The 24222-nt window shown below is 32.6% G+C and overlaps 2 protein-coding genes across 2 annotated transcripts; one reads left to right on the top strand and one right to left on the bottom strand.

Moving 5' to 3' along the window:
* Positions 1 to 6159: 6159 nt before the first annotated feature.
* Positions 6160 to 10274, top strand: LOC126710008 (mitogen-activated protein kinase homolog MMK2-like). Its single transcript, XM_050410393.1, has 6 exons — positions 6160 to 6587; positions 7393 to 7522; positions 7903 to 8040; positions 8162 to 8494; positions 9397 to 9580; positions 9687 to 10274. Exons 1-6 carry the CDS (start codon positions 6406 to 6408, stop codon positions 9857 to 9859), a joined length of 1140 nt encoding a protein of 379 aa, XP_050266350.1. The 5' UTR covers positions 6160 to 6405; the 3' UTR covers positions 9860 to 10274.
* Positions 10275 to 10512: 238 nt separating this feature from the next.
* On the bottom strand, positions 10513 to 15560 carry LOC126710007 (probable polygalacturonase). Its single transcript, XM_050410392.1, has 6 exons — positions 15408 to 15560; positions 14760 to 15092; positions 12894 to 13014; positions 12312 to 12486; positions 12062 to 12132; positions 10513 to 11530 (listed from the first exon to the last, which is right to left on the bottom strand). Exons 1-6 carry the CDS (start codon positions 15492 to 15494, stop codon positions 10821 to 10823), a joined length of 1497 nt encoding a protein of 498 aa, XP_050266349.1. The 5' UTR covers positions 15495 to 15560; the 3' UTR covers positions 10513 to 10820.
* Between the last annotated feature and the right edge of the window lie 8662 nt (positions 15561 to 24222).

The raw sequence follows: 24222 nt of genomic DNA, 5'->3' as shown, positions 1-24222 counted from the left end.
AAACCCATGCTGGAAACATCAGCGAGACATATAGAAGAAGAAACACACCATGACCAAGTACAATATGATCATCCAATCTTCACATGCCAAATATGAGTAGAGCCCATGCAATCAAACCATAAATTCAATTACAATATCAATTATGAGCACCCTTTTTTATGATTCCAAATACATCGATTGACTATAAGATGCCAAACAATGAGTGTCCTATATTAATTTATGATGCATGAATTGCATGATTAAATAAGAATGAATAAATAAAACTTAATATCATATATATATATATATATATATATATATATTCTATATCTATATTTGCTACCTCACTTTGAAGGCTTCACAACATCATTATTTTATTTATTTGATTTTTAAACCAAATTTTACCACTACAAATGTGTTTCTCTTATATTTTTGTTGTGTACTTCAGTCCACTTTGGTTCTATTCGTTGCTATTCGGTCCACATTAGTTCTATTCAGTCCACTTCGGTTCTATTTGGTCCACTTCGGTCCTATTCAGTCCACTTTGGTCCTATTTGATCCTATTTGGTCCATTCGGTCTTATTCGGTTCATTTTGTCCACTTTGGTCCTTTCAGTCCATTCAGTATTATTCGGTCTACTTTGGTCCAATTAGGTCTTATTTGGCCTACTTAGGTGCTAATAAGTCCAATTCGGTCCATTCTGTTCACTTCACTCATATTCGGTCTAATTTGTATTATTCGGTCCAATTTGGTCTTATTCGGTCTAATTTATTCATATTCAGTCCACTTTGGTTCTATTCAGTCCATTCTGTTCACTTTGGTCATATTCAGTCCATTCTGTCCACATCGGTCCTATTCAGTCTTATTCGGTCTATTTTGTCTACTTTGATTCTATTCAGTCTATTTGGTCTTATTTGGTCCATTTTGGTTTACTAGTCCAATACCAATCTAGACAATCTGGATATCATATTAGTTGCCATAACATATGCAGCACTATTTTGAAGTTTGGACTTAAAATGGAAATCATATAACCATTTAAATAAACCAACTCGTGAATAACGAGAAAATTTGCTCAAAAAAGTCGTATAGGCAACCCTAGGAGATTGCATTTCCATGGGCCACAATGTAATGGGCACAACAACAACAAAGGCTGCGTAATAGTGAAGGTAGTACATCTATAATGCCTTAAGAACTGAACTACTAGAAGCCATACAATTACAAACAAAAGCAACATTATCAATAAAAGAGATTAAAAGGTAATGCCTAGAGGGGCGAATTTTCATATTTTGGAATAAGCATAAAGCTTCAATGAGCACATAGCTCTACATTATTAGTTTTTTCATACATGAGATACAATATTAGTTTGGTCTGCCTTTCTTGTGTATATATATAATCAGATAACTTATACGGGAGAGCATGAGGTCCTATCATGTGACGCTCTAATTTTGCATTTAGCTTAAAAAAAAAAAAAACTCTTTTCATTAAGTTTTTTTTTTTTTTTTACTGCTACCCAAAAGTTCACATTAACTTATGTTTACTGTTATCTCATTAATCACCTGAGCTTATACCACATATTTCTCAGTTCTTCACGTCTTTTAGCATACCCACTGGTTTGGTATTAAACACAATAATAATAATAATAATAATTAAGGACTCATAATAATAACTAATTAGAAGCCCCAAAAAAAAAAAAAAAATCAAATAAGTCCCTAAGGAGAGATAAAGAAACACAAAAATGTTGTGGATTGTTAAATAAAATGTACTGTTTCACTATTACCAAAATAAAATACCTGAGACTGGCAAAACATTTGTAAGAGAGAGAGAAAGATGAATCTAAGGGGCCTCCACCTCCGTCAAACTAGCCTCCCACCACCATCAAGCGGCCAAAACCCCTACAAGTAATTTTTTTTTCTTTTTTCTTTTAAAATTAGGGGCTTAAATATGATTTATGTTGGGGTAATTTGGTTGGATTGTTTTTATTTTGGGTATATAAGTAGAGAAAATATTTGGTGCGCAATATAAAACCTTATTCTACATTTCTACAATGGTTTTAAATCATCTATAAGACACATGCATATGCACTTCCTCACACCATGTCTTATTGTCGCACTATTGATGAGTGGAAGATGGTGAAAGAGTTGAACATACTTTCATTTTATGGTATGCAATATGTGAATACAATACAAATTAGTTGATTTTCACATTACAAATGTACAGTGATCAATTGCTAAACTAATTTTTAATATCTCAAAATGTATATGTACAACATTCTCTAAAACAGTCTTACATATAGGGACATAGGCATTAATTTACCGGGGGGGCAATGCCCCCCCCCCCCCCCCCCCCCCCAAAAAAAAAAAAATATTAGTATATATATATGCATTAAATTTAGCAATTTTGTTATATAAAATTACATTTTGCCCCTTTAACAATATCTTTGATTCTTTTTAAAGTAATATTATAGTTACAAACTTATCTACAACATTTTTATATACTGTTGAGGTACAAATTCTTATTGGTTCACATCTAAACCTATCACTTACATTACTTTTTTACTTACCAATAACCACTCGCTATATCAACAATATAACTCTAGCACTTTCCTCATTTTAAAGGCCATTAAAAATTTTATAGATCTAAAACTTAAAACAACATATACTAGCCCAAAAACATTTGTGCAACAACAAAAATCACCAATAGCAAAGCTAAAAAAAATTTAGTCCAATTAACCAATTTTACTCAAATAAACAATTGGCCCTTTAAAACATTTTAAATAAAATAATTTTGCCTTTACCCAGCAGGTGCACAAATCAAAAACTCATTAAAAAAAAAAAAAAAAAAACTCAGCAGCTAAGAAGCCACTGAGCTAGAGGTCAAAATCGCTTCTTTTAACTCAAAGTCCTGGCTCCATCTCTGCTTATATAAAATATCACAAAATTATTTGCACGCTTACTAAACTTACTAGTTTCTCTTTAAGAGTATAAACCTCAAATTTTCAGTTCTGGCTTAGTCAATTGAATTACTTTTCTGCAATTTACTCTTCTTATTGGCCATAATATTACTTTGTTTATTTGTTTCTTTATTATATTATTTCATACTGTTGGGCATTACATACGTATTGTTTACTTGGCACAGCATATGTTCATGTGAATTCATCACGTCACTTAATAGAAGTTCTAAGTATGTGAATCACAATGTCAGATTCATGATTGTCATTGAGATAATACAACCTTCTTGTGTGGTATTCTCTTCAGATGTGATGGGTTACGTATTCTTGGGTGGTACCAAATTATGTAAGACATGTACGCTTACCTCAAACTCAAAAAAGCCCACGTACATAATTGTAAAACTGGAAACTCTGTGATAGAACAAAATTTTTGGGCTATTTAGCAATCTGGATTGCCTTATAAAATACTGAAATTATCTCTGGAAAAACAGATTTAAAACCAAGGCTTTTCAAACTCATGACCATTAAAATTGTTTTTGAGAAGTATTAGGACGACAAAAGTCTGTCTTTACAAATTAAAACCCGGCTTAATAGAGTTTTTCTGTAATGTTCTTGAAGCAATGTGTTAAAAAAATTATATCTATCTATCACAAAGTGGTGTAAAGAAAGGTGAAGAGCGAAATACATATATGAGAGCCTAAGACACCACAAAAGATGTCATTATTATTTGGACTATCTTAATAGTTGAGACATTATTAACGTCATAAATACTTTGACACCTTAAGAAAATTTATGGCCATGTGAAAATACTTTTGGCTCTTAATACAGATATGAAAATGACTATCTTTTATACCTAGTAAATTTTTGGTGGTTCATAATCAAACCATGTGTCTTTTTTCCTTTGAATAAAAAAGAGTAAAAAGACCAGTCTGACTAATGACTATCCTATCTGGTGTCATCATATTAACAACTCCTTTACTTATTGAGAAATCAATGTTAAAGTGATTTGAGCCATAGACTGACCTCAATTCCACCCAAAGCACCAATAACTATAGGGACTAGGGAGACAATAATCATCGAATGAGTGTCACAAGAATTGTTGTGCTCAGCACACATGCATCTATGTGTAACCAGTAACTATTGGTATGATGTACCCTATGTCTTCTAAAAGTTGAAATGGTTTTAAAATATTAAGCTCATCAGGAACGTTCAAGCCCATCCTACAGTATGTGTTACCATCCAGCAATACAATACCACTAAAATAATACCACCTGCCCATCAAAAAAAAAAAAGCCTGGCATTAAATTAGCTTGACTCAAAACACGTGAGAGAAAGTGACCAAAAAAAAGTCTCGTGACCGCAACCACCAACTCTAAAAAGGGGTGAGCCATGGATAAAGCTCGTTTACTTCTAGAGCACTGTATAGTGATGCTAGGAATATCCTATTTATTATGAGTTGTATCTATCTATGAAGCTGGCCAAGCAATTACACATGAATTGTATTAGTTTGAGTCTCTGCCTAAAAGAAAAAAAAAAGGTAAACAAAAAGCATCAAGTTGAAAAATGGAGTACATCATATAGTACTGTTTCTTTTGAATAATTGTGGAATAATCTAGACAGTCTTGGTTAGTTCAAACTCACTCATTTTCAACAATGAAGAATGGCACACTTATAAAAAGTAGAGATCAAAGAAAACACTTAGGCATGTGGCACAAACTTCTGTATTCATGAGAAATAAAGTGGTGAGAAGGAGCTTGAATCAGAGAATTGGTCATGGTTAGCTACTTGCTTCTATTATAATATCATGGGTGGTTCATGGGCTTGGAAAATATGATAAAGTTTGAGAGGGACTGATAATATATTATAGATTATGGCATTCAAGACTGTAAAAGGTTGTTGCAAAAGCTAGCTGTATGAATGTATAATAGTCAAAAGGGAATGTGAAAATCCATAAATCTGTGTTTGGATGTATATAATAGCCAAGAATTTTAGAATTGTTCCATAACCGCCTTCCTCTTCTTCATATTTAACTGATTCTTTTTTATAAGATTTGTTTTATAAAAAAAAATTGGTATATATAAAAACTTGTGGCACTGAAGGCTGTGAAATTAGATTAAAGAAAGGTTATTCTAACTTAAGTTCCGTCTGAAAGCGTGTGATAGTCAATGGAAATGTGAAACAGACACCACAACTTCCTCTTATTTAAATTAAGGAATCAACTGAATATTTCATTAAATAGTATTTAAGAAAGGCCAACCACTACTTAGCAATAAATAAATAAAAAGGCCAACCATGATATTATTTTGTAAATTTAATTGGTTTTTTTGTAAGGCGAAATTTAACTCCAAATTTTTTATTCAAAAGACGAGACTTTGATAAATTGAACTAACTCTAATCTAGTGTGCAACAAAGTGTTATTGGAAGTGATTTTTTAGGATTTATATTGTCATAGATTATAAAGTTTGCCTTCTCAAAAAAGAAAAAACAAAAAGGTTCAGGCTTTAAAATAGTAAAATTAAAAATAAGTCAAAGCCTAAGACGGACCCTAGTTTTTTTTTTTTTTTTTTTTAATCTATACCAAAATTATCTCTTTCCTAAAAAAAATAGATAAAAATAATAATATAAATATTGAGGACATAACAAAATCCAATCTACTCCTTTTTACATATGCTTTTTATTTTTTATTCCAAAATAATTGTTTGAAATTAAAATCTACACAATCCCATTTCACTCTAGGTTTGTTTTGTTGGTTTGTTTTTGTTTTTGTTTTTTTTTTGCTTCAACCCATTCACTATAGTTTAAATGTATTTATTATGCAGATAATGTTTAAGACATAATAAATTCCATCGCTATTGCAAAAGATGCATGGTTAGTTATAACAAAAGTTGTGAAATTTTTTATTTTCCTAATATTTCTATTATATATATTTTATATTATGCACATTCAAACTCCCATGGACGCTGGTGGACCCTTTAGAAAGCTTTAGTTGACTAGGTGATGTATTCAACTCAAGCCATGCCAAACGTGCCATAGCTGACCTGACCAAGAGCTAAAAATCATTATCAGAAAAAATGAGAGAAAATTCAACAGGTTATCGAAATACGCGGTTTAGAAAATGCATGCTCTTATTGGTTGCGTGACAATTTTTTCACGGATATTAGCTCAGTAGTTAGTACCTTAAATTTATTATTATTTGATCATTTGTAAACAACTACTATATATTATATTTGAAAATATCTCTCCTTTTCACTTCACGGATTTTCAGACCATTTTCAGATGGAAAGCTTGAGTAAAGAAAAACTTTGCATTTATGCATTGCATTCACGCTTAGCCAAATTTTAGCCACCAACTATACCGAAAGGCCATTCTCAAAAAGAAAAAAACTAGACCGATAGGCCTCCAATACCAAAGCCCACTTGTGAGTTTTTGGAGAAAAACAAGAAAGTTATAGAGGTGTAGCTTCATTTGACACTTTGATCATGGCTACCCACAGGGACTCAAGCTCTGGTGCTGCTTCTTCAGGGGACAATAAAATCAAAAGGGTGCTCACTCATGGTGGTAGATATGTGCAGTACAATGTGTACGGGAACTTGTTTGAGGTCTCTTCAAAGTACGTGCCTCCCATTCGCCCAATTGGTAGAGGTGCTTATGGTATTGTCTGGTAAGAAAGATTGAACTTTGATTCCATTTTTTAATCTGGTTACTCTTTTTTTTCGGTTTTAAATCTTTTGGCGTTGTAAAGTTTGTGTTTTTGGTTGATAAGGGTCAAGGCTGGCTTGATTTGAGGTTTCTATGGAATACTTATATGCTTTGATTTTATGTGGGTTTTGGAGGTTTATGGCACTGTGTGGTGGGATTTATGAAATTTCTTGTTTTGTTGACTAATGAGTGAATACATGGTCAAGGGAGCATGTTTCTATTAATCTGGTGTAGAAGTTGAACAATGATAGATAGGAACTTTGCTTGTTGTAAAGTAGCAAAGACAAGTGCATGTTATGACCAATTTGTGTTGTTATAAAGAAAATATGTATGAATCTGTCTAGTTCTCTCCTCTCTTATAGTTGTCACTTGTGATTTTGTCAATATTTGTGTATTACTCGAGGTTGAAGGCATACATTTGGGCTTAGTAAGCGACGATTCCTTGATATATTTTCGAATTTTGTTGGTACCAATTTAGCCAGTCATAGTTGCTAGTTTGATTAATACTTACTGGTCAATCTTCTTGCATTCTATACATAGTAAATCCTATTTTGATATATTCTCTTTTGTGTTACTTGTGTCTTGGAAGTTGGAACTTCGTTTAAGTGTGGCTTCCATGCCCTGCTCACACCCTTCATGTGTTCTACAGTATATGTCTAAGGGGATGCTTTAGAAACTCCAAAAGAGGGGTTTTTATTGTTCATTTACTTGATAAGTTTGATGTTTGATTGAGGGAGTGGTTGATAACAATTTTTTTCCCTTTCTAGTGCTGCTGTGAATTCAGAAACACATGAGGAGGTTGCCATAAAGAAGATTGGTAATGCATTTGACAACATAATAGATGCCAAAAGGACGTTGAGAGAAATCAAGCTTCTCTGCCACATGGACCATGAAAACGTAAGTATGGTAACCTTTATAAATCCTAAAATTTTAAATTTTATGTTTCTGGTTTTCTCAAATTTCCATGATGCTTTTTTCCCCTGGATTTGCACAGTGAAAATTTGTTGAATGTTCTAATTCATAATATCTCTAATCTGATTCAGCATTTATCCCTTTCTTTCCTATTTCTCTTAGTATATTTTTATTGCGTTTGTTTTGTTCATGGGTGGATTACTATATTATTTTGTCAGGACCAATTAATTCATATGCTTTTATCAGTTTACTTTCCCTTGGATTAGTTTGTAGGCTGATGTGCTTGTTTGGTAGTGGCTCTACATAATCTCTCATTTTACTAGGGAGTACTTGGAATTATTTTTCAGATTTTTCCTTTTCTGCAGGTTATTTCCATGAAGGATCTCATACGACCACCAAAGAAGGAGACCTTCAATGATGTGTACATTGTTTATGAACTGATGGACACTGATCTTCATCATATTATTCGTTCTGACCAACCACTGACAGATGATCATTGTCAGGTTCGATACCAAGGCTTTATACTTTGTCATTTTAAGAATACAGTTCAACTCTTTGGTTTCAGCACATTGCTTAATATTGAATAACTGTGCATGGAATTGATATATCATGAAAATTTTGCAGTACTTCTTGTATCAGCTGTTACGAGGACTGAAATATGTACACTCAGCCAATGTTCTGCACCGTGATCTTAAGCCCAGTAATTTGCTTCTGAATGCTAATTGTGACCTTAAAATTGGAGACTTTGGATTGGCAAGGACGACTTCTGAGACAGATTTTATGACTGAATATGTTGTCACTCGTTGGTACCGAGCACCAGAGTTGCTTCTTAATTGTTCAGAGTACACTGCTGCAATTGATGTATGGTCCGTAGGTTGCATACTTGGTGAAATTATGACTAGAGAACCTCTGTTCCCTGGGAAAGATTATGTTCATCAGCTGAGGCTTATCACGGAGGTATGGGTTTTTTGGGATTTTATAGTAGTTAATATCTGCTAAAGCATCATTAGTTGTTTTCTACCATTTTAATTGATTTATTATAATATTGCCTATCGTTATTGATAAATTAATACACACAGACAGAGAGAGAGAGAGAGAGTCTAGGCCAATGTGGTACATATTTTGTCTAAACCCCTCCCCTCCCCTCTTCCCTTTTCTTTGAGTTATCCTGATTTTGGTCTGTCTGTTTGTTTGCGCATGGAAATTTTCACTCTGATTATAGCTTAAGCAAGGTTGTAATCATGCACATATCTTTCCTTTCACCCTTAAAAACACTCAGTCTACTTGATTTTGTTGGATGGCGTAACCACCCTGGTGAGGTGGAGGTGCCCAGTCAGATTTGATTTCCATATATCTAATATAATGGGTGCTCACAGATACCATTATATACTAGAACAATAAAGCAACTACATATCTCTCATTATATCCTAGGCAGACAGAATGTACCTTGGTGCTCAAAATGTCATGATGTTTTAAATGTTGACATACATAAATAATTAAATTGTGGTACGCGTGGGTTATTGACACTAAAAAATTTATAATATCTAGGGCCCAACTGTTGGCACCACTGCTATAGATCTTTAGCATCTTATTGGACCCAACTTTGGTTTTGAGGGTTGTGTATACGTATCATCTTGCATACTGTGTGGGATTCTCTTAATTCTCATTCTTCCTCTTTAGTAAAAGGCCTTAAAATATCCCTTCAGCCAAAAGAAAAGGTTGTACAATATGCTTGAATTATGTGAATCTTATAATGAGAATGAAGGACAACTCATCCTAGAAAGCAAATTTCTCTTTATATTCATTCTTGTAAGATGTGACTCATACATGTTCTGAACTTTTTCTTTTTTCTCCCGAAGTTACTAGGTTCACCTGATGATGCTAGCCTTGGATTTCTCCGAAGTGATAATGCTCGAAGATATGTTAGACAGCTTCCACAATGCCGGAAGCAACAACTTTCTGCTAGATTCCCTAGTATGTCTCCTGGGGCTTTAGATCTTCTAGAGAAAATGCTTGTCTTTGATCCCACCAAACGGATTACAGGTACAAGAAAAGAGTTCAAATTTTTACGTGAAACTCTAACTGGCTATTGTTTCAAATCTTTTGTCCCCCTCTCTCTTTTGTATTTATAACTTTGAGTCACTTGCAGTTGAAGAGGCACTTTGTCACCCATACTTGTCATCTCTCCATGATACGAGTGATGAGCCTGTCTCTGCCAGGTCGTTCAGTTTTGATTTTGAGCATCCAACATGTAATGAAGAACAAATCAAAGAGCTCATCTGGAGGGAGTCAGTGAAGTTTAATCCGGACCCAACCTATTAGGAGAAATGGTTTGCGTATGCAGCGGAGATGTAATGGGAAAAACTTTGTTCCCCTGAATACATGTATAATTTCATCACATCTTCTAGAGTAGATAGAATAGCATCAGAGTTCATTTACTTGTTACTTGAAGTCAACTAACATGCGTGGAGCTGAAACACCTCTTCTCATTTACTTGTAAGGGATTTTAGGTCCCCCAAATTTCAGCAAAAGCCCCAAGAGGACAGTCACTCTAGTTCCTATATGAGCTGATGGACTTCAAAGCCAAGTTGAAGCGAGTTTGGTAAAAAAAACGATGGTGTAGATCTTCTCATGATAACTAGGAGTAAAGATTGCTAGAAAGATTATGGATGTTGTATTGCATGGATCTGAAGATATTTTACCTATTGAATAAAAATCAATGCTATATTAATATGAAGATCTCTGTCTGTGTCTCTGTCTGTTGTTTAAATCTCAGAAATTTTAGAAGAACTACATAATCTGTGATACCCTGGATTGTGTGTATTGTATTACATTATTGTATGATTGTGTATTACTATTACCTGGGCGTGTACTGAGTTCCACCCAAATGTGTTCTAGGTCAAATTGGACTTTATAATTGAAAGCAACTAGTTTTTTTTAGGTATAACGCAAATATGACTAACATTTTTCTTGGGTTGTGACATAATCCATGATACTATTATTTTAATTTATAAATGTTATGAGCATTTCCAAAAAAGGGTAGTGTTTGTTACACACATTTTGTTATACACATATTGTTACACACCTATTCTTTGAATTGAAATCATGAGTTGAAGACATGATTTCAAAACTGAAATTGTGTCTTCAACTCACAAGTTCAATTCAAAAAAATGTGTGTGACAGGTTTTATCCTTCCAGAAAATGTGTGTTTTACCAGTACAACAATCATTACAAACAGAAAATAAGTTCCGATATATAGAAGCTTTAGTTCAGTGCAGTAGACTCAAAAATACTTCCTCTGGTAACCACACATCTGAAGTTGAACATTATCGATTGGCAGGCTCTCTTCTGGGAAATCACATGATGTTATCTTCCCTACTCCTTGGTCTGGCAACAAATCACATGGCTGAGGAACCACAGCACTTGAAATCCCAGCAACATCAGTACAGTTCCATAGAACTTTCTTTGCCTTCTTAGCCAGTTTAATTGTGACATTAGACATGCAAATTCCCGTAAATGGAGCACCGGAAATTCCCTCCAATCTTGCTGCCATTGTTACATTCTCGGCAATCACATCACGATAATTAACATTCTGGATTACAGGAAGTGCATTAGGATCATAGTTGTTATCCGCATGAGAGCCATAATTCCCTGTCATCCAAAAGGCCCATTTCATGGTGTTCATGGTCATCCCTCTGACATATATGTCTTTTACAAAACCTCCTCTTCCTACTGCAGTTTTGATCCTCACTCCTGATTCTGAATTGATGGCTACAATGTCTTCAGCCCTTACATCTTGGATCCCACCAGACATCTCACTGCCCAATGCAATCACTGCACTGGTTGGAGAAATGCATGTAAGCCGTCTGATTACCAGCTGCTTGGTAGGCATTCCATAAGCAATACCATACTCATCCCAACCACTCTTAACAGCTACACAATCATCCCCAGACACAATGTAACAGTCCTCAATCCTGGTATTTGTGCAAGAGTCTGTACAAGGCAAAAAGCCAAATCAAGTTGTTATCATGATGATTGTATATTGATATTATGCAGTAGTACTTTAGTTTGTCTATTAATCCTCATATCAGTTAGTGAAAACTCTCTTTTAGCATCATTTGGATAGACTTAAAAGTTCACTATCTACATGAACCTAAGAATACAAAAATTATCATGTAGAACTTAGGTATAGTTCCTCAGGTGTTATACCTAAGGTTCCCAACTAAATTCAACCACATGCCTATATTGACCAATCCCACACAAACTGTGTTATCTTCCTCCAAAGACAATTAAATTCAACCATGAGAATTATTGGCTAATGTAACCACATGGTTGAAGTTAATTGAGAAACATAAGGTACAACTTAACCTATGAGAAATTGTATCTAAGTTTTACCCAACATTATTCATACATGCTTTCTTCGAGCAATTTGTATATGCACATGCTCTAGATTATGTTTAAATGGGTCTTATGCACTATTCTCCTTCAATATATTTAGCCTTTGATATTTATCCACATGCCTACCTGGGTTGATCCCATCAGTATTTGGAGAATTCACTGGTGCAAGAATTGTAATGCCTTGAACAAGGACATTGCTGCATTTCATTAGCTTTTATCAGATCAACAATCTTAAAACAAGGATGATGAAATTTTGTCTACCACAATGACATGCTAAATGTGGAAGTATTTTCTAAAACTTTTTATTCGATTTATTCCAAGAAGTATGAAATGCAAAACAAAAACCAAGCAAATGCAAAATTGTTGAGAATCTCACCTGCTGTAAACAGGATGGACGTTCCATGATGGAGAATTGAGCAAAGTGAGATTGGATATTTGAACTTTATCAGAGTACATTATTTCAATCAGGTAAGGACGGGTGTACTTCAGCTTTTTATTGTGGAATTTTTCCCACCAGAGAGCACCTTGACCATCAATAGTGCCATTGTCCCCTGAATTTTTTTTAAAAAAGAATAAGAAAAAGAGACCTCGTTCACTCACTCACAATCTAGAACGTATTATAATTTTGACTAATAAATTACACAATTTTGGATTGTTTTCATTTTGATATTTTAAGTTTGAGAATTTTCATTTTGATCAGTCGAGTTTGACTCCATATTCAAAATGGTATTTTCGTCTTGTTAGTAAGTGCCAACAAAATGATGTCTTCCCTCCCCCCGGGGACCTTGATGGAAAGACCATTTTTTTTAACGGAATCAAAATGAAAATTCTCAAATTTAAGGAGCTAAAATGAAAACAAATTTTAAATTTCAAGGGACCAAAGAATGAATAATTTAGTCTATAAACTTTTTCCTAGCAGTTGAGTATTCAGTTGCAAAAAAAAGTATGCTTGATATACCTGTTATTACAACATCAGTGAGGTTGGTTCCAAAGATAAGACTGATGAACCTTCCACCATCTGTATCCCTTCCTCGACCATAGGATGGCAGTGGATCAATTACAGCCCATTCACTCTCCTCCTAATCCAATTGTCAAAATTTAGGATTAATAAAATTAAAAACCCTGCCCTTTTGAAATAAACAAATTACAAATCTTTAAATTTTACATTTTTGCATCAGTGTATAATTAATATATATATATTCCTCTCCCCCCCCCCCCCCCCCCCCCCCCCCCTCCCCCCTTCATGACAATCACTAGGCTAGTGGGTCCTTCGGTTTGTTTGTATGTTTTTTAAGAAAATGAAAATGAGTGAACATGAAAGTCGACCTTGATAACATTGGCTAGTAAGCAATATAAATAATACTACTTCCTCAAAAGAAAAGAAAAGAAAAAACTTCGACATATGGGACTTAAAAAAAATTGGATTACATATGTCAAGTGTTTTATTACTCAGTTGTAATTCAATTGACATTTTTTTTTTTTGTTCAATAGAAACATCTAGGATTTAAATTATTTCTTTTCTATTATAACTATTGAATTATTAAGAAAAAAAAGACAAAATATATAAAATTCAAATCCTACATACTTAAGAATAATTCTTTGCTTATTTTCATTAAATATATGTGAAACAAATTTGAGATTAAATTGCATAAAATTTAATTGAATTTGGAATGAGCTTAAGATCTATATTTTTTAATAAATTCAGGTTTAGAATAAGCATTCTCAATCCAAACATGTCTTTTCTTAATTTTAAGTAAATGCATTGAATTGAACTAAAGTAGATCGAAATGAACTAAAATAGACTGAAATACTACGCTGATGTGAATATTATATAGATATATACAAATAGTCTATATAGTCTTTATAGATTGGAGGGAATTTAGACCTTAATTCTCTTAGTAAAAAAGAACACTTAATTTTGGTAAAATCCAATCCCTTTAAGCTCATAGGTAATTAGGTATAGCAGCAAATTTTAATTTTCCATATATTACTTTAGCATCTTCATCTTAATTCTAGTCTCTCCTTTTCTCTTTAGTAAAGTACTATTTTTTTTTTTTTTTTTGGTGGTGGGCCCCGTTCGGATCGGGTGGTGGAAGTGTTATGCTCGTGAACCGAGTCGTTTTCTGGGTTAGGCCTATCTAGCTCAACAAAACTTGAAGATGCACATTTCGAGCTAGGCCCACAAGCTTCATGGCTAAAGTGACTTGGATGGGATGGCCTAGATTAAGAGGGTCATCTATATCAAATATGGGGTCGCTTTTACTGTGGACCGTCCAAATTCAGAACCAAAATGACTTCTTCACTTGGCTTAGCTACCCTGCTATGAGAATCATGGAATTGAAGACTAGCTTAGTGAAAGTGTGAAACATTTCTTTGCTTCCGTAATTTACTGATTCCTTTCATTTGTGTATAGTCTAATTAGTTCTGCAATTCAAAGTTACTATTAGCAACCGTCACATCAATTTGAGTGGTTAACCACCTAAAATTGAATTCTGGCCGAAAGTTAGCTCAATTATTCAAAGCACCATTGAATTTAGGGAATGAATGACGTTACATCCATCCTATGAACTTTTTTGGGTCTAGAAAATACTGAAACTTTTAGCCCAATATTATTATAAAAATATATAGAAATAATCAAAGCAATGAGGCTTTCGGAGGTATCTATGTTTCTTTTATGCCAAATAGCTCTTAACTTTATAAATTTTACAGTCAAGACAATTTTTTCTTCCCTTAAATGCAAAATAAAGCAAAGGTAAAAAGAATAAGACAGATTTATTAATAGTTGAGAACTATAGCTAGTTTAAGTCTTGGGAGTTTTGCTAACCTGAGAAGCAAGAAGAACTGCATCTTTATGGAGAAAGAGTGTGAAATGGCTAGTGAGATTGAAGCTTCCAGTTAACCATTTTCCTGCTGGAACAAAGAGTTGTGACCCACCATCAGATGCATACTGGCTTAACTGATTGATAGCTGCCTGAAAGGCCTTGGTGTTTGATGTAGTTCCATCACCAACTCCTCCAAAGTCTGTCAATGAAGCACTATGAGTTCTACAACTTATAGCTGAGTAGTGAAAGTAGTCATTAGCCCGAGCTTTTCGACTTTCAACACCATTTGTGCTAAGTAAAACTAGGAGAGTCAGCACTACTACAACCTCAGTTACCTGTAAGAATACCAAAGAGAGAATTTTAATGGGTTAATTTTTATGTGACACAAAAGAGAACCAATTAATAGTGTAGATGAGAGTAAGAGAAGATAAAAGTTCATTTTTTTGGGGTTTAGAATGCATTGAAGTGAAATAATTCTGGCATCAAAGCCAGAAATAAATGTAAATATATATATAAAACATATTTGGAAGAAAGAAGAGTGGGCTAATCGGCTGATGCCTAATGCATGTTTGGCATACAACCAAAAAGATGCTTATAATGATGACATTTTCAAGAGTTTACGGTGTAAATAGGAAAGATATAATTGGAACCTGAGTTGTTCTCGGAATTGTCCAGAACTCCATTGTACAAGAAGAGGCAGTGGGGCTTTTGGTTTGTAGCAGAGACAGTGAGTACATAACTATATATAGACAGTGAGTTTGTGCACTATACGTAAGTGAATAAATTAATTTATATTTTTTTACCAGTTTTGGCGTTGATTAAGGGGAAATTATTAGGTTTACCGGAGGACTACTAAAATGGTCCTCCTTAGCCCTCTTAACAAATAAAATGTTGTTATTTATATAAGCTTGATGTCATTTGATAGTTTATTGTTTTATATTTTCTTATGCCGATTAGGAAGTCGACTCACACACTTGTATAGGTAACATTATTTCATTGGTTGGGATGACAATTTCAACAATCCTTCCGATGGATCTAATAATCTTTCTTGAATAAGGATGTAACTGTAAATAGAAAGGAAAGTTACAATTTAACAAAAGATTTCATTTTTTTTTATTTCTTTTATGTGAAAAAAAAAAGTCAATACATATTTAATCATGTAATTGACTTGTGTCTTGAAAATTATAGAGAAGATGTTTGAAAACAATGACCATCATAGGAGAAAAATGTTGTAACTTGTAAGCTAATTTCAATCTTATTGATTGTGATAAAGTATGATTGTCATTTTTTTTTTTCTTATTTAATGTTATGAGCCATGTATAAAACAAACAAGGCCTCTAGGTTTAAAAGATTTAATGATTATTTTGCATCTAATTAAATTGTACATTGAACAAACCCTTGGCAGCAGTAGCATAAAATTTCAAGAATAACATCACTGTATTATTGTTCTTATAGCAAAGTCGGATAAATTAAGAGGCAGTCCAACTTATATATATATATATATATATATATACATATATTCACTAAGTTTTTAAAAAACATTTCGCCTCAAGCTTAATTAATTAGATGCACATACTATTCCGTATGTTACACATATTCATTTTTTTTTAATTAAAAAACCCACTTATTTATTAAAAAAAAAATTTGCAAAGTATATATATTTTGTATTTAAAAGAATAAATCACGACATTCAATATTCAAATCTTCTTTCCTTTAACTATTGAATATATATATCATTGTGTTAACCCTATCTTGTATGATATTTATTTCTTGTATTACAATTTATAAAAAGACTTAAATTTGACTATACTTTAAAATTTTGATTGATAATCTACTTTGCACTAGGATCTGGTGCAATTAACTCCTCTCTCTCTCTTGTAAAAAAAAAAAAGAAAAAAAAAAAGAGAGAACTTTTTAATTTTTTAACTTTTTAAACTTTTTTTATTCAATAATTGAGATTTAAAGGTACTCTTTTCAACTTTAAATCTTAGTCATTTATAACTATTGCACCTAATCTCAATTTACTTTGTTGCTTCTTAATTAATCCGAGTTGACTAGCGTGAGTAATGAGTAGTAGTGACGTACTAATGACGATTTTCCCAAATTGATAATCTTCTTTGCACCAAGATTTGGTGCAATTAATTCCTCTCTCTTGTCAAAAAAAAAAAAAAAAAATTAAATTTGTTAACTTTTTAAACTTTTTTATTTAAAGTTATTTTTTTCAACTTTAAATCTTAGTCATTTATAGTTATTGCACCTAATCTCAATTTACTTTGCGTTGCTTCTTAATTAATCCAAGTTGATTAGTGTAAGTAGTGAGTAGTAGTGATGCACTAATGATGATTTTCCCAAAGGAGCTATGGATATGATATGATGAACTAATTTGAAGATATGGTACAGCAAATAGAAATATAGACCCACTATAGAAAGCACCCCCCACTACCCAACTAGTGTTTCAGTTAACCCTATCCCATACTTTCGGCTCTATGAACCACTCTCTTTTATATAATAAAAAATACATACCAAGGTCACATAAAATATCATAATTTTGTGTTACAACTCGCTACGTAATGAATTACAAGTAATAAAAGTGTGATAAATCTATGTGAGATATATACTTCTATCATTCACAACTTATCACATGCATGTGGCACAAAGTTGAACCATCTTTCGTGTTTCTAACCTTATCCATGCCTAACTCCATTTTTAGGCAGGCGCAAAATTTTAAAAATTCAAACGCCACACGAAATTTCATGTGCGAAGAACACATGGTTCATACCTGTTTTTGGCACCTACCACTGGGAATGGCCCCACAATTTTTCATGCTTTCTTCATTCTTTCTCTACTGTTCCCCATCACAAAAATCGTTCGGTATAGTTTCAGAAATTCCACTTACATTTTATCAAAAAAAAAAAAAGAAAAAGAAAAAGGAAATTCCACTTACACACAAAGGCCAGTGCGTATTTTTTATTTATTTTAATGAATAAGGCCGGTGCATACACTTGAGTGCTGATACGGATGAATGACTTGGAATCCAATATGAATGTACGAGGTTTTTGCACAAACTTTATACAAATAGCAGACTTGTCAGAAAAATATTAACAAGTTGTTTTGAGGTCCCTAATTGTTTAATTTACTGTATATTAATCTAGGTATATGAAATTTCTTCTTGAAAACTTGACTCCGACCTTTATCCTCTTTCACACTATGCCAATACTTATACTTTTGATTAAATTATAAACTATACCCTTAAAGTTTAGGGGTATTTGAATTTTACACCTTAAAGTTTCGAAATTTGGATTTTACCCTTGAAGTTTGAGGGTATTTAGATTTTACATCCTCACGTTTCAGAATTTAGATTTTATTTTCTGAAGTTTCAAAATTTGGATTTTACTTCTTAAAATTTTATTCTGTTTGCATCAGCAACTCCTCCGTGATAAGTTTATCCACTTATCACATGTGTTAAATTCATCTAATAAAATGATGTCACGTCATTTTTATTATGCTATGTAATTTTTAATAATTTAATTTTTTTTAAGGTTATAAAAATGACGTGCCATCATTTTATTGGATAAACTAAACATGCGAGATAAGTTTATGTGATATTTAAAGGAGAATGTAGACAAAGGGGCTGTTGATACAAATAGAATAGAACTTTAGAAGGTAAAATCAAAATTTTGAAACTTTAGGGTGTAAAATCCAAATATCCTCAAATTTTAGGCGGTAAAATCCAAGTACCTCCAAATTTCAAAGGATAAACTTCAGGGTGTAAAATCCAAACGCTCATAAACTTTAAAGGGTATAATTTGTAATTTAGCCTTTTTTTTTTTTTTTTTTTGTCAATTGATCTCTTGACTTAATAATAAAGAGCAATTATTATAAAGTAGACCCTATAAATTAAAATACTATTATATTTATAAATTAAAAAAAAAAAACGAAATAAAAAATTACTTCCATATTATATCATATGATGGGCCCTAGCTAATAAATTCAACAGGGAATGATGTGGGAACAAAAATGGTGGGTTTCCATGTGGTCACGGTACGTTGTCAGAACTTGCACTCATTGGCATCCCGTGAATAAATTCTTATCTTACACTCAGTTACACTCACACCATTCACGGGCAAACCTTGGTTGTGAAGGGAAAGCCCAGACACAGTTCTATCACAAGATGCGCGCATATACTACACGCATCAACTAGTCTATGTCGCTGAATAGCACATTGGATTGGAGTTCACGTGCCTGGTTCAAAATCATCATAAAAAGAGAGACTTAAAAACATAAGTATAAGAAATAAAAATAGGTCTATCCAATGACCAATTTCAAATAATTGGCACAAATTAACTCGGAAGACAAGAACCACGAGTAAAATATAAGGTGAACCGACTACTATATGATTAGCATATCTCTTTTTTGTTTCCTAGTGACGTTTAATTGTTGGACTCGAATATTGTCTCTAAAGTACACTCCATAGCAGCTTTTTTTAGATTTCCCTCAGGGTAATTTGTAAATGGTTCGTATCATATGACAAGGAGTCATCCAAATTTTAATTTCTATAATATCGAGACTTCTAGTTCTAGACCTATCTTTAGATCTTGAATCTCAAAGATGTTATAGTTTTCCTTCCTACACACACCAAATAATTGCAATAAATTATCCCTTAGGTAACCCTATTATGTTAGTTAAGAGTTTTGAACTCAGTATCTTATAGATCTCATAAAATCTTAGAGTTGAATCTCAAAGTCATATTATGCATTTGTCTAAGTTTGTACCCATGAAATTTTTTAGGAAAAACTACACTTTGTCCACCTGTGATTTGCCTGAAAAACATTTTATCTACCTGTAGTTTAAAAATAGATACTTTATCCACCTGAGGTAAGCTCTGTTTGTCTCTAATTATCCACCTTTATTAAAAACATAGGTAAATTTGTATTTTTACTACCCTTTTATGTCTCTCCTTTCAAAACATAAAAAACTAAAAAAATCAAAAGAAATGAAGATCTAAAAGTTAGGTTTTGTAAAAACATTTAACCAAAACAATCATTTCTGATTTTTGTATTCCATTTTTTTTTTTTTTTTGTCTTTCTTTTATTCTTTTTGCTCTTTTCTATTATATTCTTGTATTCTATCTTTCAATGATGCAATTTACAAAGTATAAAAAACAATTTAACTGTACATATATACAGCATTAAGATACTACCTCCAATGAAATGTCATAGTTCTTGGATATCCTTTCAGCAAGATATGGCAATGGAGGAGGGTTCTGCAATTTAACCACACATTGTATAGCATCTTGTCACGTCAGAAATAGTTCCAGGCAAGAAATTTGGGAACGACATAATGAACCTAAAAAGTAAAAACTGTCATGTTATGTGTGATTAAGATGATAAGCTACCTGTTTGGAAGCATCACAAGCAAAAGATTCAAGAGCATCTAGTGTTACAATCCATGGGGATACTGTAGTCCTAAAAAAAAAAAAAAAAGCCTTCAGTTTTGTGTAGGATAAAGAATCACTTGCAAGTTTCTATATCTTCTATTCAAAAGAATGATCACTTGCAAGCAAAGTGTATGGGCAATTATCAGTGAGTGAAGTGCACGCATCCTGACTTCAACTTTGAGAAATAGAATTTGAAAAATGAAGTAGTCAAATTCCAAAATTTACCAAAACTCTTTCCCAGAAAGGACCGAGAGGTACATATTCCCATGACCGAATATCTCTAGCTGTCAAAGCCAACTTCTTATTAATATAACATAAAATAAAAAAAATAAAATAAAAAAAAACCTTCCAAAACAATACTGACAGAATAAAAATAAAAAATGGAATACAGAAATCAGAAATGATTGTTTTGGTTGAATGTGTTTAATTTTTACAAAACCTAGTTTTTTGATTTTTTTAGTTTTTTATGTTTTGAGAGGAGAGAGATATAAAAGGGTAGCAAAAATACAAATTTACCCATGTTTTTAACAGATGTGGATAATTAGAGACAAATAGAGTTTAACTCAGGTGGGTAAAATGTCAATTTTTAAATTACAAGTAAGCAGAGTGTTTTTCGAGTAAACCACAAGTGAGCAAAGTCTAATTTCGCCAATTTTTTAAGAGTAAAATCTAATAGAGGTTGAATTGTGTGTATGTGGGTTCAAGTTACACATGGTGTAATTCCACAAAAGTTACACATTTTTTAAGCTATAAATTTCCCAAAGATTAAACGATTAAAAAAAAAAGACATATTTATCTATTATATCATTAAATACTTACTTAATTAATAGTTTCCACGTTATCTCTCTCCTCATTAAATATTTTTCTTATCTCTCTTTCTTCCTTTATTAATTCATTCTTTCCTTTTTCTTTGAATTTTTTTTTTTTTTTTTTTTGAGAAACTTTTTCTTTACAATTCCTCATACGTTTTTCTTCCTTTATTAATTCATTCTTTCCTTTTTCTTTGAATTTTTTTTTTTTTTTTTTGAGAAACTTTTTCTTTACAATTCCTCATACGTTTCTACTCAATTTGAAAATCAGTACAGCTACTTGATGCTATGGAGATTTTTTTTTTTTTTTTTTTTTTTTTTGAGAAAGTGCTATGGAGAAGTTAGTTTCAAGTAGGGTCCATTTTTTTATTATTTTCTCCAACAAGTTGGTGTCCATTTTTTATTATTTTCTCCTACAAGTTAACGTTAGAACTTAATTAGAAGTGGTTTTGTTGTTACAGATTTACTTGTTTACAGTGGTGTGGCTATTATGAGTTCATGTTTATTATTGTTTAGCGTCTTGGTTAGTTGTTAACTGAGAGCTGCATGTTCGTTTGGATAAAGCAAATTAATGAAAAGAACAAAATAAAATTTTAAAGGAGCAAGTACTATTCAGTATCTGAATTCCTAACAATTTCTCCAAAAAAGAAAATAATAATAATAATAATAAAATCAAGTTCTGAGTTCAGGGATAGCCATGATTAGATCATTTGAATTTCTTGCAAATAGATTTGTACTTATTATGTCTCTTAACTTATCTAGTACCATTTGAATTTCTTGCAAATAGATTTGTACTGAAGTTTCTACCCACACCAAAATTATTTAGTGCTCTTTAACGGTTGGAAAGAAAAAAAAATGATATTATGCTCTACAGATAGAAAGAAAAAGGAAAAAAAAAAGGTATGGAAAGAATTTAATAAGGAGAGAGAAAAAAATTGTAGTATTAATTAGGTAATGAGGGGAAAAGGAATAGCATTTAATGATGTTTTTTTTCAACCATTAGATCTTTTAAAAATTAACGGTGTAAAAAAAGTGTAACTTTTGTAATTACACTTGAACCCATCTCTCTCTCTCTCTCTCTCTCTCTCTCTCTCTATATATATATATATATGAGATGGGTTCAAGTTACACCTGATGTAACTCTAAAGAGTTACACATTTTTTAAGCCATTGGATTAAAATAGATCCAACGGTTAAAAAAACACCCTCATTATTACAAATATTTTTAATAAAATCTCATTAATTATTCTCATTAATTTCCTTTAAACCTATCTCTAAACCCCAAGAAAAAAAAAAACACGTCTGACTCTCTCTCTCTCTCTCTCTCTACGTTTGGTTTAAGCCGTTTGTCTCCGTTAGTCTCTCTCTCTCTCTTTTCTAAACCTGCGTTTCTCTTTCTCTATCTCCTCCTCCATTGCTCCTCCACTTCCACCTCCATAGGTTGCCAGCAGAAAAAGAAGAAAGAAAATAAAAAAAACCAAGCTGAACAATGATGAGAGAAAATTCACAATTGTCTTCGATGGGTTGTGGGTCATTTTCCCCCAATGCCAAACAAGATGTTTTCCTGCCAAAGTTGGGTTATCATCTCCGACTTCCCACTCGGCAACAATGGAGACTTGGGCACTACCTACTCATCGCAGCACAAGGTGAGTCCAATTTCCCTTTCTTTTTGGCCAAATGAAATTCTAGGATTTTCATGCCCTATAAAATAAAATGTTCTGCCATAGGTGTTCTTGATTTTTTAATTATTTTCTTTTCTTTGATTCCCTTTTGGTAATCATGTTGATCTATTTGATAATTACAGTTAAGTCCTTGATAAAATGGTGTATCTTAAGTGATTTTTGTACTGGGTAATTAGGAATTCAAGCTCATTCCTTTTGTGCTCCAACTATTTGATAAAATGCCCCAATGGAATTTTTTTTTTCCATTTTAAAAAATTTGGGTATGGTCTTTTCATGAAACTTGTCTATTTCCCTAAGAAAAGCTTACTTTAATCATCAAGACTCATTCTTGGACATGCGATTGTTATCATGTAAATTCTTAAGTATCAGGAACAAGGCATAAACATGTAACTTTGATTCGTAAGTCATTTTAGTTTCTAGATCATGCTAGAAGTTATATTTTTTGCTTAGATATGATCAAGATTTGTGGTATGATCATTTTGGCACCTGCATATACATGCACTACAATGTGCAAAGTGAATCTGACATATATGTGGTGAGGACAACATTTGGTTAGATGATTTTGTGTTTGTTTTATAGGCTTATTTTGATGTTAAAGAGGTGGTAAATGTGTGATTGGTGGCTGTTTATTATTGTATTTTGAAGTGTTCTTTATATTTATGGATGTAGTATTTTCGCCCATCCACAATTATTGCTACTTGGACGTGAGGCCCACTTAGTTAACCTCTCTTATGTTGCTTGGAATTTGATTTTGCAGCAGTTAACCTCTCTTATGTCTTAGCTTCAATTTTACTACGTTTCTACTCAAATCACTTCTATGCCAACCTTACTATGGTTATATGCACAATTTTAATGATGATTACTAGTTAATAATACTCAAGTAAGCTGTTGGAAGTATGAACCTATTAGAATTTAGATAAAACTGATTTTTTATTTTTCCTTTAAGCTATTGGTTGGGTAGGATATGTGATGTTGTGGCTCTAATTAGCTTATTTTATACTTTATAGGAATTGGATTCAATAGTGTATTTTTGGTTTGTGCTCAACCATACATATTCAGCAATGGACCAACGTAAAATGAAGAGCCCTGCCCACACTACAATCTTGGATGCATAGTTCTTGAATGGGTTGAGGAGAACTCAACTCTTTCTAGCATAAAAGAAATATATGGTTCTGGAACTAATCTTCCAATGACGATAATAGTCAATTTTGTGTAATGCTTCTATTGAATTCCTTATACTTTTCTAGACAGTATTTCATGGAGTTTTTTTATTATATGTATTATGAAAATGATGGAGTTCCTTTGCCTCTTTTACAGGTGCGAATTGCGCAAGGTCTTGTATGGAAAGGCTTTCTACTCCTAGTATTGGAGTATATCAAGACAAAGACTCAAGTAGAGAGGCAAAATGCCATAACAGTGTATTGGAAGAGTTCAAGCCAAGACTACCTAAGTGACAGTGCAGTTAAAAGTGTAGTAAACAAAGTAGACAATGCAGTAATATAAAGTAGCTATACTACCTGTAGTTTAGAATTAGTTTT

This window comes from Quercus robur, chromosome 12 (assembly GCF_932294415.1).
Source record: "Quercus robur chromosome 12, dhQueRobu3.1, whole genome shotgun sequence".
Classification (NCBI taxonomy): domain Eukaryota; kingdom Viridiplantae; phylum Streptophyta; class Magnoliopsida; order Fagales; family Fagaceae; genus Quercus; species Quercus robur.
Note: the sequence above shows the minus strand (reverse complement) of the source record. Positions and strands in the feature narration are given on the sequence as shown.